The sequence below is a fragment of the Vigna angularis genome, chromosome 7 (assembly GCF_016808095.1).
Source record: "Vigna angularis cultivar LongXiaoDou No.4 chromosome 7, ASM1680809v1, whole genome shotgun sequence".
NCBI lineage: Eukaryota > Viridiplantae > Streptophyta > Magnoliopsida > Fabales > Fabaceae > Vigna > Vigna angularis.
The window spans coordinates 24,714,391-24,726,970 of record NC_068976.1 but is presented as its reverse complement, the minus strand read 5'-3'; the positions used below and the strand labels follow the sequence as shown (position 1 = coordinate 24,726,970).

The window sequence follows — 12,580 nt, the reverse complement described above, 5'->3', positions numbered from 1 at the left end:
TTCAGAGATTATTTTATCAAAATATATGTAGTGTGATGTTTATATTTATCAAAATACATTCCTAAATCATTTTCGAACGCATTTTTTTCTCATTTTTCATTTTTTTTCAGCTTTTTTTCTGTGTTTAACAGCAATACTCGTGATCTTACTTTTTTTTTCCTTGATCTCATTTCATTCATTTTCATTTTCATCTTCCAAATAAACGTATTATTAATTTCTGTTGACTAAGTTTCGTTTGATTATTTATATTTATTTCATTTAAAATTTTATACTTACTTTTATTATATATAACATGTACCGAATTTCAAAATTTATTTAGAAAACTCATCGTATTTCCAAATCTAATAATTCTTTTGATATCGAAATTCCGTGAACACTTTTCTCGAATTTCAAAATTCGATATTTATTTTATTTTATTTTTTTGAATTTGTTTAATTTTTTATTTTATTTTTTAAAATGTGTTTTACTTGTTTTGTTTTAAAAACTTCTTAATTTCTAATTATTATTATTATTATTATTATTATTAAAGAAGTAAGGTATTCAATGGTGATATTATGTTATAGTGGTTATAGTCTAAGATGGAAGATTATGCTTTAAGTTTGATGGAAGTAATTCCAACTTTATGTCAAATTTATCTTTTTTTATAAATGAAATGTCTTAGAAAGATTGCATAAATAACTTTACAACTGATTAGATTTTTCCCACACAAGATGAATTAATTGAATGGGTTTGAGGGATTGCTTTTGATCTTGGTTTTGTTGTTGTCATTATAAGATATGATAAAGCTAACGGTCAACCTCGGAGGGAGACGTTTGTATTGTTAGGACATAAAAAGAGTGGAAAGTAACGAAAATACAAATCTGATATTCATCCTATTATATCTTACACAAGAGAATACAAGTGTACTTTTAAATTAATAGGCAAACCAATTTTTAATGTAGAGGGGTGAATATTGAAGGTGATGTGGGATATCATAACCATGATTTGGCACAGAATTTAGCTAGTCACCCTTTTTTAGGAGGTTAAATTCCATTGATCAATCATTGTAACATTTTCATACTCTCAAAGAAAATAATGAGTGTAATATAACAACAATCTAAGAAAGTATATAATCTTACAAACTATCATTGAGAGGTTCAAGAACTAAATTAAAATAGTTGATGATGATGTTAGATTGTGATAAATACATTCATTAGAGTAAATGTGTCAATGAATTTGAGGTGGTAAGTAACCTTTTTTGAATACATCTTGATGTAGAAAATTGTTGAATGTATTTAATATTATTAAAATTTCTAAATCTGGTTAAAAAATTCACTTGGATTTCAAAATTCGATAAAGAGTTCATTGAATTTTAAAATATGGTAGTCAACCAAAATCCAATACTCTTTTAATTGGATTTCAAAATCTAGTATTCAATCTAAATCGTTAAATCTGTAACCCTAGATTCCCAATTTCTTTTCTACGTATGCTCATCTACGAATTTCAACAATATTAAACATTTACAAAGAAATATAAACGAATGTGTACTTTTGAATGGTTGCTTGAAGGTTGAACATGTGTGTGAGCTTTGGTGGTGAGGGGTGTGTTGCAGGAGGTGGAGAGCAAGAGCACTTCTTTGTGGATGGGGTGGTGTAGTGCTAAGTTAGAAGAAAGGAAATGGAGTGGTGTAGTGCTAAGTTAGAAGAAAGGAGAAAACATGAGAGTAAAAGTGAGTGAGTAGGATAAATGTAGGAGAGAGAAAAAAAAATTATCCTGGTCAGAAGGAAAATTTAGACATTTAAAAAAAAGTGGAGATAAAGAAAGAAAAATTGGATGTGAAATAAAAAAACCCCAAATAGGTCTTCTGTGGAAACAATGTGCAAGCAGACCAACTTTCCAAAGAGGACCAATGATGATAAAAAATGTCTTTTAAATAATAAATATTAAATTTCATACAAAATATATATAAGTATATGTATTAAAATGATTTTCGAATATTCAGAAAATATATTTTTATAAAATATGAAATATATAATTTTTAAAGACCTAAAATTTCAGCTATTAATTTATTAGTTTTACATTTCACAAAGAATCATCTTGAACTCAGTTAATATTGGAATATACGTAAACTAGAAATTTTTATGAAAAAATTCCCATTATTTGTGTATAAAAAAAAACTACTAATCTGAATATTGAACTATCTTTTATAACTATAGTAGCAAAGTATGTTTCATTAGTATTAAATAATAAGCCATTTCTAAACTCAATTATAATTAAATCAAACTAGAAAAACGTTAAGAAAGTCATTTTAATGAAAATGTAATGATTTATAGTATTTAAAATTGCAACAATAGGTTATAAAAGAAAAATACTACTAAAACGAAAAATTAGTGATATTAAATTATTCTGTCTACAAAGAAAAGAGGTATACATTTCTACAATGACAACTACAAATGAAAAGTAAAGTATTTTTTTAAGAAAATACTAATATTTAAATAAAAATATGAAAATTTGCTCAAATACTTGAGATAAAAAATAAGTAATACTTAAATGCTATCATTATTCAGGATTTTTGTTTAATTAAAATAATAAGCCTAGTACATATGTGGGAGGCGTTTAATGAAATTTTATAATCAAATCATGCAACAATGTTATGGAATAGAAAACTAACATGAACATATTTAGAGAATAACTCTTCTTGGACAATTATTTTCAAATAAAATTTACTAATCTATTAAATTAAAAGTTTTATTTTGTGAATCAATTAAGAAGTTTCTATAAAATTCTAAAACCACTTAATATTGATTAAATAAAATGATATTTTCGTATAATAAATAGGTTAGAACCAGAGATGTCAGCCGTAAATTTAAAAAAAGTGCTAAAAAAGTGTAAAATCACATGTTGCTAGCATTTCTCAAAAATACAATGCCACACAGTTTCTAGAGTTTTCACGTGCTATAACACCACTTAAAAAAATGAGTATTACAATTTCAGCGTAAAGGTGATCTATCTAAATTACAAATAGCTTCCACTTCCGGTAACTTTACATGAATTGAAGCATGATTAGCTCCATATAAAAATCTAATATGGCTGGAACTCATGATAAGAATGGTTGAACCATTAAGAGTAGGTAAGAGGATTCCTTTACCTACCCCGCACACTGGCAGCAGATTGACCACTTCTTTCACTGCCAATATCATCGTCTATTTCACTATTATCTAAGCAAATACCATTTGGGTTTACACTCACTTCAGAACTAGCATTACTGCTAGTGGCATGAGGAGAGCCCGAGATACTAACAGTGCGGCTACGCTGAGAACCAGACCTCACACTATACATTGAAGATGCTGGAATGTTCGTCATCATTGATGACCGTAAATTGCCTGGAACCCTTCGCCTTATATCCTGTTCCAAGAGAAACGAAATGTTATTAGGAGGAAAAAAATACAATTTCATCAGTTCTGATTAATTTGATTATTAATAATAGGTATTAAATGAGATGTAGGCCATTAATGACAAACTCTCAAATATCTAAATAACGTCAAGACATAATGCATCCACAAAGGGAAATGCCAACACAGCACTTAATAGTTTCTTTGGATCCAGTGTTTGAGATGCAAGTGCGTTACAAATGTATTCTCAATTGATAGAACTAATGTAGAAAATGTGAAGAAGATGCATACCATATGCCTTATTGCCATATCCAAGGATTTCTTCGAGAGTGACCTTCCAAAACCAGAGGTATCCGGAGATGAAGATGATTTGCCAGAAAGATTATGGGAAGAGTTCGTGCCATCCAGCCTTGGTGGTGCCAATTTCCGCATATTCACTACCCTCTCAACCATTTTGGTGCCCATTACAACAGGACTGACATTGTCATTTGCTCTGGAGTACCCACGATTAACTGCAGGCATAGAGCTTCCAGTTGGATGAGAAATGCCATTGGAGGAACGCCCTCTAGATGGAGAGCATGATTGCCGCCTTGGTCTACCAATAGAAGGAGGCTCAACAGAAGAGGATCGTGAACTGGGTGCTCCAGGCCTACCCCTAGTTGTTGACAGTGGCCTTTCTGGAAGCGATGTCCTCAAATTGGGTGGCGCGTCTAGTGAAAAGCCAGGCATCTCAGATGGCTTCCATGGTCTTGGGCTTGACTTCACAGTTGGTGAAGTGCCAGGTGATGTTATTGGCTGCCGTGACATCACAGGAGCTGACTTGGAGATTGAAGAAGTCTTTACAGACGGAGAAGATACGGTGGATACATTAGATGGTGTTGTTGGCCGCCTAGTTGGGGTTGATGCCCTTGAAGTAGGCCTCGATGCAGGTAAGGTAGTTCTGGTTGTTGGTGTTGAAGATCTTGCAGTAGATCTTGACAAAGGTGTAGAGGATCTAGATGGAATTGTGGTTTTAGCAGCAGGTACTGTAGAAGTTTTAGCAACAGAAACTGCAGCCTTAGTAGCAGAAACCACGGGTTTGGCTGAGGAAACTGAGGTCTTGGTAGTTGCTACCACTGCCCTAGTTGATGGTATGGTTGTCCGAGAAGTGGGTGTCGACGGTCTAGATGATTTTGAAACTGTGGTCAATGTAGGTCGTCCAGTAGGAGTTACAGATCTAGATCCCAGATTCCCTGATGATGAGAACCTCCTAGTTCCCCCAACGGAAGAACTAAACCCAGGGGAAGAGGCTGGTTGTTTAGATACTAAGTTGCTTCTTCCAGCTAGTTCTGACAAGTACCCTGATGATGAGGGCCTTCTAAGTCCACCACCTGAAGGGGTCAACCCAGGGGAGGAGGCTGGTTGTTTAGATACTAAATTGCTCCTTCCAGTATGTTCTGACGGAGGATTTGCCAACTATTAACAACGAAACAAATACAAGAAAAATTATTTTCTGACCATTAGCATGAAAGAAAAACAACAAAATCACACTATTATGAACCATATGTTAAAGCACTGTCATGGACTACTTTGAACTTGGAACTAACAAATAGATACAGAGCATTATACACCTTTGATTTTATCAATATAAAAAATATTATCAATTTACTCCGTGGAACCGACAAATCTGTTTTTATGAAAGAAATTTATGTAGACAGAAAAGGGGTAAGGAATCCTCCTAAACAAAGTAACAGAACAGAAAAACAAACAATGAAAAAGAAAAAACCAAAGTAATAGAGCTTCATTCCTCAACATTAACATATCTAATAGTGGAACCCCTTCAAAAAGGCCCCGTGTTTCCTACCAAATAGACTGTGAAGCTTGGACACCTTTTTTTTTGAAGGGTTGCAATGTAGTACACATTGCAAATTTCCACAAAATTTAGGCCTCTTTACTTCTACCTAAATCATTAAAGTAATTCATCAATTTGGTCTAGGGACCTAGGTCAAGGACACACCCAACATTATCTTAAAATACCAAATATGGAATGCCATGAAGAAACTGCAAAAGGACAGTGAAAAAGAGAAAGAGAGGATACTTAAAGCAACGATCCTGTTATTAACAAATAAATTAACCAAAGCATGTCATGGAATGTTGGAAAACATCAAAACAATGAGCATGAAGTTTGTAGCCCAGGGAGGGAGTCACTGCCAGTGGGGGCAGTGTCTGCCAATTAGCTACTTGTAATCAGGCACCAATAACTGAAATCATGCAATAATTCACAAAATATACTTCTCACCCCTCCCTAAAATCATATATTTCTGCTTAAGTTCATCAGGCATAATGAATAATAATGATATTGCTAACAGACGAACTTTCATCAAAACCAGGAGTTTACCAGGAAATGTACCATTTTGTTAATCAGTAAAAACCAGAAGTACTAGACAAAATCTTCAAATTACCATATAATGATAAAATTATTGACATAATCCAAAACATCCAATAAAATTCCTTACTCTAGTTTTTAATGATGTGGGGCGTAAAGTTAGAGCCCCAAGCTGACTCATAACAGTTTTTGTAGATTCCATCTCCAAAGAAGGAAAAAGGGGAGTCCCAGGTGGGGTTAGAAGCCTGAAAAGAAAAAAAAATATGCTAAGCCCCAATCTGAACATTAATCATTCTGCTCAGGTAGCCAAAAATGCCATGCTATCTTAAATAATGCAAAACCATGTCCGGATATTAGTGCCTGTTAAGTTATTTATTATTAGGCCATGCTTCAAACACACAGCATCGACGCAAGAACCTGGTTAAAGTCAGCAATTTCAGATTTGGATGCATGATAAGAATGAGGTCAATAACAAAAATAGCAACAGTGATACAGTCCTACTAATAATTTATGATTAAAAAATAATTATTAGAAAGAAATATCAAAGAAAGGAACTACGAAGACACATTAATTGTTAAGTTGAATAAATTGCCAAATTAATTAAAAGGCATTTTGCAATTGTCTAAAGTGCTGAATGCAGATGGATCTGTGATTTCTAACCATTTGGCTGTTTTTAAGCATGGGAACAAGAGCAACTACCCATCAGTTTTCAAATAAATTAGTCATTATCTTCTAGACTCTCTGTTGCGGAAATAGAACATGAGACTTTACAAACCTAGTCAGTATCATAATGATGATATTAAAACAAGGGAAAATCTATAAAGTGAGCACGTCAATTATGTGAGGTCAGGAAAAAATGTCAAAGACTCTGGTCACAGATACCAAATTATCAAAACAGTTTTTTATGCTCTCATAACATTTTACCAAAGATTTATTTAGATATTTGGTAAGGGAGCGGGTGAATTAACAAATGTTTGTGAGAGAACACAATCAAGTAAGGGCATTCATATTTACAATTATAAAAAGTGATTATGTAATTTGAGATAAAGCTTAGTCCACCATAAAAATGCAATTATAATCTCATCAGTCTAACTCAACTCATTCTAGACAGTTTTCCCCACATTTTGGTTTTTCCACCACAAATTTAACTTAATTGTCCATTTCATATTAGTAATTGCGAAGGATAGTTATAGCTTCAAAGTTAAGGTGATATTCATTACAATTGCTTCCTCTGCGAGATTTACATTGTAGAGCAGATCAATTGCTCCATTATTAGAGCTGATATCAAGTACAAAGAGTTGTTAACTTATCATTTTTCACAAGAATAACCAGAAACCACATTGTAGATGTTTTATCCAACAAAAAGGAGGAAGAAAAACAAACTACTAAAATGACATAGTTGCACTGGACACAGCAGACACACGTTAAGAATTAAAAAAAAATAGTTAGAAAAACAAACAGAATATACCAGTCATAATCATTCTTATCATTCTCCGAATTGAGAAAATCATCAGCACCAGTCTTTCGTACCAGCGCCGCCATGGAAGACGGAACGTTAAACAAGGGAGAATTGTCTGGATTTGAGCCTGAAACACGAAACACATAGCGAGTGAAAAAGGGAAACACAACATGTCACACCGTGCAAAGGACACAACCATTCCGCAGTTGTTGGCGCTAAAATTAACAAAACGGTATAAAATAATCAATTAGTGTTGTCGACGGTGTTCATACCCAACGCGGCTGCACCGTCAAAATCCTCGGCGGCGCGAAGCATGAGATCGCCACGCTCCTTCTCGCGGCTCCTCATTTCCAGGAACAACGCGAGTTCCTCGTCCCTTTCCTTGGCGCGCACAGAGGACCTGAGAGCCCCCAATTGCTGTTGCCTCTGCTTGAAGGCGTCTTGCATTTTGGATTCCGGCGCTATGAAGCTCCGATTCATCTCAGAAATGGCAACGACAATTAGGGATCGATGGAGCGAAGAAGAGAAAGAAGAGGAAAAAGAAAAAGAAAAAGAAAAGCCCCAAAGAAGAGAAGAACCTAACGGAGTTCCCCCATTCACCTCAACAACCACGCACCAACCGAACGCATCCCCGTGAACCAAAAATAGAAATGAAATTAAAATTTAAAAAAGGTAAATTAAATAAAACGGGCTTCGGTTGGAAACAGTTGCGGAAAAAACAAAGTGCCGCGGCGTTGGGTTAGGTGGAACGCAAAGGCATGGAGGGTGGAATGAAGAACGGAATGAGGGCATTGGGGTTCCAGAAACTTCGATTGAGGGAGTGGCATTCAGAGGTAATAAAACGCAAGTTTGAAGATGGAGGGAGAGAAGAAGAAGAACAGATGCTGCTTCTGCTGCTCTTTCTTTTTAATTTCTATCACTTAAAGCCTACGTTACACGGTTGATGGATTGGATGAGTTGGGTGAGTAATCACCGTTATACCCTCTTTTTTATTATAATATGTTCCTCTTTTCCATTCTTTTGCCAACGCTGACTGCGCAACTATGCACTCATCATTCATGCAACCCCCACATCCCAAACTTCTCTCGCGGGACAATATTTTAGGTATTAATTAAATTATATTAACTACAACTAAATGATTTGCCGTTTCCAAAAGAAGTTTCTTGTTTCCATATAAATTTAAGGCCTACGTTATATAAGATGCTTATTCCACTCTGACACCCAACAATCTTTTTGCATTTACTTCCTTGTGGCTAACGTCTTCAGTTGGTAACTTTTTTTGTTAAAGCAAGAAAAGAAAAAACGCACAAATGTAAAAAGTCTACGAAGAGAAAAAAGAGTACAGAATTCAATAAATGATGTGAGAAATTTAGGCGCTTCGTTAGTTATTGGTGAAAGCCAGCCAAGCCAACCCTTTTCATGAGATTCTCATTGGAGCAGTTAATTTGGATAACAAAAACAGGCAACAATCATGCCATGCATTTAAGCAACTTCTGTTTCTTCATTGATACATCAGAATTTGGTTCATTCCAAAATCTCTCTACTACATGAATCAACACGTTGCTTATACATTTTACCGTTCGCCAGTGTTTCACCCCTTATCCAGTCAGATTCCATTTCAAGAAATGAAATCGAAATTTAAGACTACATTTCACACTCAAACAGATAATATCTCGTATACGAATGGCCCTACCAATATTATTTCATCAAATTTAAGATGAGAGTAGTTATCAATTAGCCTTTGTTCTTAAACTGTATCTGTTTGTCTGTTTCTTTAATAATTTGTACAAAAGCTTCTCATAATAACTGACTGACATTATTTTATAATTTAATGAATAACAGGATAAAATTTCGTAAAATAACTCAAGAAATTGTAAGATCGCTGCCATGGATCACATTCGTAAGTTCAATTAAACAACTTCCATTTTTAATTTGAGTATCTGTATGATTAGAAAGTAAAAACAAACTTCCAAATACCCCGAAAGTACTTGAGTTTGACGCTACAAGCCAACTCCTGACAATTGAAAATAGCGAATGGAGATCAATATACAACAAGAAAAACATGATTGATTCGAACTTAGAAGTTTTAACATTAGTTGTTTTTTTTTTTACATCAGAATTAACAATCAAATGTATTTAAATTGTCTTTGGGACAACATGCAGATTTTGCAATACTGCCCGAATAAAATCCACACTCGTTGAACAACAGGGGAAGGGGATTAAAGAATGTACAATTCAATTGTCAAAGGCAGATGACTAAGCGTCATCTGCATCACTTCCACCATGTGCTTCATGGCCGACCCAATAATTGCAGCTATCAGGACCTGACACCTTGTACCTGGCCATAAGTAAAAACATGTTAAGTCCACCAGATACTTGTCTTCCAAAGAACTTCATGTATAAAGAGTGTTTTCTCAGTTCTCACACAACATTTCTCTTACCGTTCAAGTACAGATTTTCCTTCCTTGTACTTCTGGATTTTTTCATGAGCTGTCTCCTGAAAGAAACCCAAGTGGTAACTGCTAAATTACACGTACAAATAGAAAAAATCGTACTCGTGAAACACAGTTATAAATCTTACGAAAACACAGTTATAAATCTTACGTATTTCCAACCCACAATTGATCCACACCCCACACAGAAAATGTCAGCCACAGTATGCATCCCAGTGAGCATCTGTCTGTCCTCGTTTTCTCCAGCAGTAACATTCACGCTGTAAACGAATAAAATACATTAACTGCATCTATAAACAGAACCAACTATAAAACATAACGTTGCTAGATCTTTGGACATTCAGAAGCGAGAAGCCATGAATAACAAAGACATCTCTTCCGCATAACACTTCGGTTACAAGCTACAAGATCTACATTCACCTAAATGTCGGTTGATTAGAGTGCAGCTATGCATTGTTCTTGCTATGTAGCTGCGATGCACATATGACTTCTATTGCCAAGTCATAAAGACAGCATGAGTGAATTCATGATGCACAAAACAAGGACTATAATAGCAATGTGTAATGTATACACTCAAACAAGTTCTAGGACAAACAAAATGTCATTAAAAATCCCTTGATTTTTTGGCCTTACTTTTAGACAATGTAATTGGCCTACAACTATATTTCAAAATTTTATCACTAATTGTCCAGATACATTCATACAAAAAAGAGAACGTTTATCTTAGTTTCATTTAGAAATCACATAATGATAAATAAGGTTCCAAGATCAAGGATAACTTACACCTTACTGAAGAGATAAGCTTTCCCATGTCTGCTGTGGAAAGACTGGATAAAACAGCACAAGAAAAAATGGAAATCAGAAATATTTTATAGAAGAAGGCGAGATGTGAATAAAACAATGTGAGCGAAAGCTCAAAACCAATACAATGAAGATGAAAAATTATCACAATGGCATAACTGATGCTTTGGCCCATTAAAGTATACTACTTAACACAACAAATTTTCTTCAACCGAGACAATCGAGTGGGTTCAAATTCCATGTAAGAGGATAGGAGCACTTCAGCAAGTAAAGGGCCAAGTAGAACCAAAAGTTCTGCCACTTATAATTTATTTGCACATCTTATATTCACAAAATCATGAAGAATCAAAATCCAAATAGCTTGGCTTTTCACAGCTTCTCTAAGAAATATGCTGTACCAGCCAAACCACGGTGGTTAGCCATTAATTTAGAGAACATCTTTCTCGGTTCTCCTCTGGGCATACAGCCAACCAGAAAAATATCTACTTTCACCCTCTCTTTTTAAGCAAAGTATCTATTATCTAAGAATACGCAGCAACGAGTTAATTGTTCAGAGTTAAACCAGCAAAGAAAGGTTACCTCCACAAGACTTGTGTCCATTAACTATTACAATTTATATACAAAAATACAAAACACAACAAATGACACAAGTATCTTCATGATTTACAGGATCTTAGCAATAAAGTTCATTTGCAAAAAGAATTGGTAAACAAGGATGCAATCCAGTCAAGGATTAAACTGTTAATCGCTTGATCGCAAAGACAGTGATACCACAACAATAACCAACCCTCCTAAAAGCTTTAACTAATAGCCATTAGGTGAAAACTCATAAGTGGTTTTACATCTATGCTATAGCCTTGGCACATGATGTTTCCCCCAGGAAATTGGGAAAAAGAATAAGAAAAAATCCCAAATTGAGCCAGAGGAATACAATACAAGTAAACAATAACTAAAAGATGTATATCAAATCAATCATTAAAATTAACAATTTGTACTCTCAAAATTGTATGGACAGACTATCAGAGGAAAAGAAAAAGAAATGCTTGAGAAGCAGATAAAGTGACTATTCAAACCCACATTAGTGCACAAACTCATCATCCAGCGGATAAAATTAACAGGGATGAGATAAAAACCCAGAACGAAGTTAGAAAAGCAGAAAAAAAAGTGAGTCATAAAAGTAGGGGAAAGAAAGAAAATAAATAAAAAGACAACCTTGGAAACGATGTCTTCATAGAGAGCAAGATGGGTACGGCAGTGTTTGCAGCTATAGACCTTCCCCTCGAGATGAACCACAAACAACCTCCCCATAGGTCAATTCGGAAAATTCTAGGCTGAAGATCAACCGGGATTTTCAGACGAAGGGTAAACTAAAGAAAGGACTCAGTCAAAGCGAAATCACGCAAAGGTCAAATTGAAGCGGTGATGATCTAGACATAGCGTCAATCGATGAAGGATAGAAGAAGAAAAAGAAGAAGATGAAGATTACGATGACGATGATGAAGAGGAAGGGAAATGAAAAAGGGAATCGTTGAAAATTACCTGAGAAGAGAAGAGAAGAGAAGAGAAGGAGAGGACTTGCAAGAAATGTGGAGAGAGAAACAATCAATCTTCGCTTTTTTCTGCGAAAAGAGAACCCGACAAGACGTGTCTGCTTCCCCCGTAATTATTTATTATTGTATTACGCTTTTCTCCTTTTTATTTCATTTTCTTTGTTTAATACAATGATAAAATACTAATGGAAGGGGAGAAAATTGTTCAAAGTGTAATGTTTAATGTTAATTAATATGTTTATGGTTATTTCTAATGAAAAAAATTGTTTATAGTTTTCTTTTAATATAATTGTAATGGCAGCGATTCACTTAAAAATAATTTAAATATTTTTAAATTAATTGCGATGAAATCAATAACCTTGTTAATGCAAGGTTCCTTTGCTTGCTTTACTTAACTACTTGCAAGACAATTTTGTTCGAAGTTCTTTTTCACTTTGATAAACTGTCACAGGATTATATTAAAACTTTAGATATTAGCTTAAGCAGTTTCAATTATTTTAAACTTATTTTTCAACAGAGTTTAACTTCCTTTTGTGAATACAACAAAAAATATTTAAGACTATTACTCAATTGCAACAGCA

General features: G+C 34.3%; 2 protein-coding genes across 4 annotated transcripts; both read right to left on the bottom strand.

Moving 5' to 3' along the window:
* Window positions 1-2,968: 2,968 nt before the first annotated feature.
* On the bottom strand, window positions 2,969-8,232 carry LOC108338624 (uncharacterized). The gene is made up of 5 exons (XM_017575621.2): window positions 7,468-8,232; window positions 7,205-7,322; window positions 5,867-5,981; window positions 3,663-4,826; window positions 2,969-3,384 (listed from the first exon to the last, which is right to left on the bottom strand). The coding sequence occupies exons 1-5, from the start codon at window positions 7,673-7,675 to the stop codon at window positions 3,124-3,126; spliced, it is 1,866 nt and encodes a 621-aa protein (XP_017431110.1). The 5' UTR covers window positions 7,676-8,232; the 3' UTR covers window positions 2,969-3,123.
* A 1,010-nt stretch (window positions 8,233-9,242) lies between these two features.
* LOC108336354 (protein yippee-like) lies at window positions 9,243-12,115 on the bottom strand. Of its 3 annotated transcripts, none has more exons than XM_017572779.2 (6): window positions 11,989-12,115; window positions 11,662-11,876; window positions 10,432-10,475; window positions 9,800-9,908; window positions 9,637-9,692; window positions 9,243-9,533 (listed from the first exon to the last, which is right to left on the bottom strand). In XM_017572779.2, exons 2-6 carry the CDS (start codon window positions 11,755-11,757, stop codon window positions 9,452-9,454), a joined length of 387 nt encoding a protein of 128 aa, XP_017428268.1. In that variant the 5' UTR covers window positions 11,758-11,876; window positions 11,989-12,115; the 3' UTR covers window positions 9,243-9,451. The 3 variants fall into 3 exon arrangements, with proteins under 3 accessions (XP_017428268.1, XP_017428269.1, XP_052735793.1); XM_017572780.2 differs by having other exon boundaries at window positions 11,662-11,816; window positions 11,989-12,106; XM_052879833.1 differs by having other exon boundaries at window positions 11,662-12,075.
* Between the last annotated feature and the right edge of the window lie 465 nt (window positions 12,116-12,580).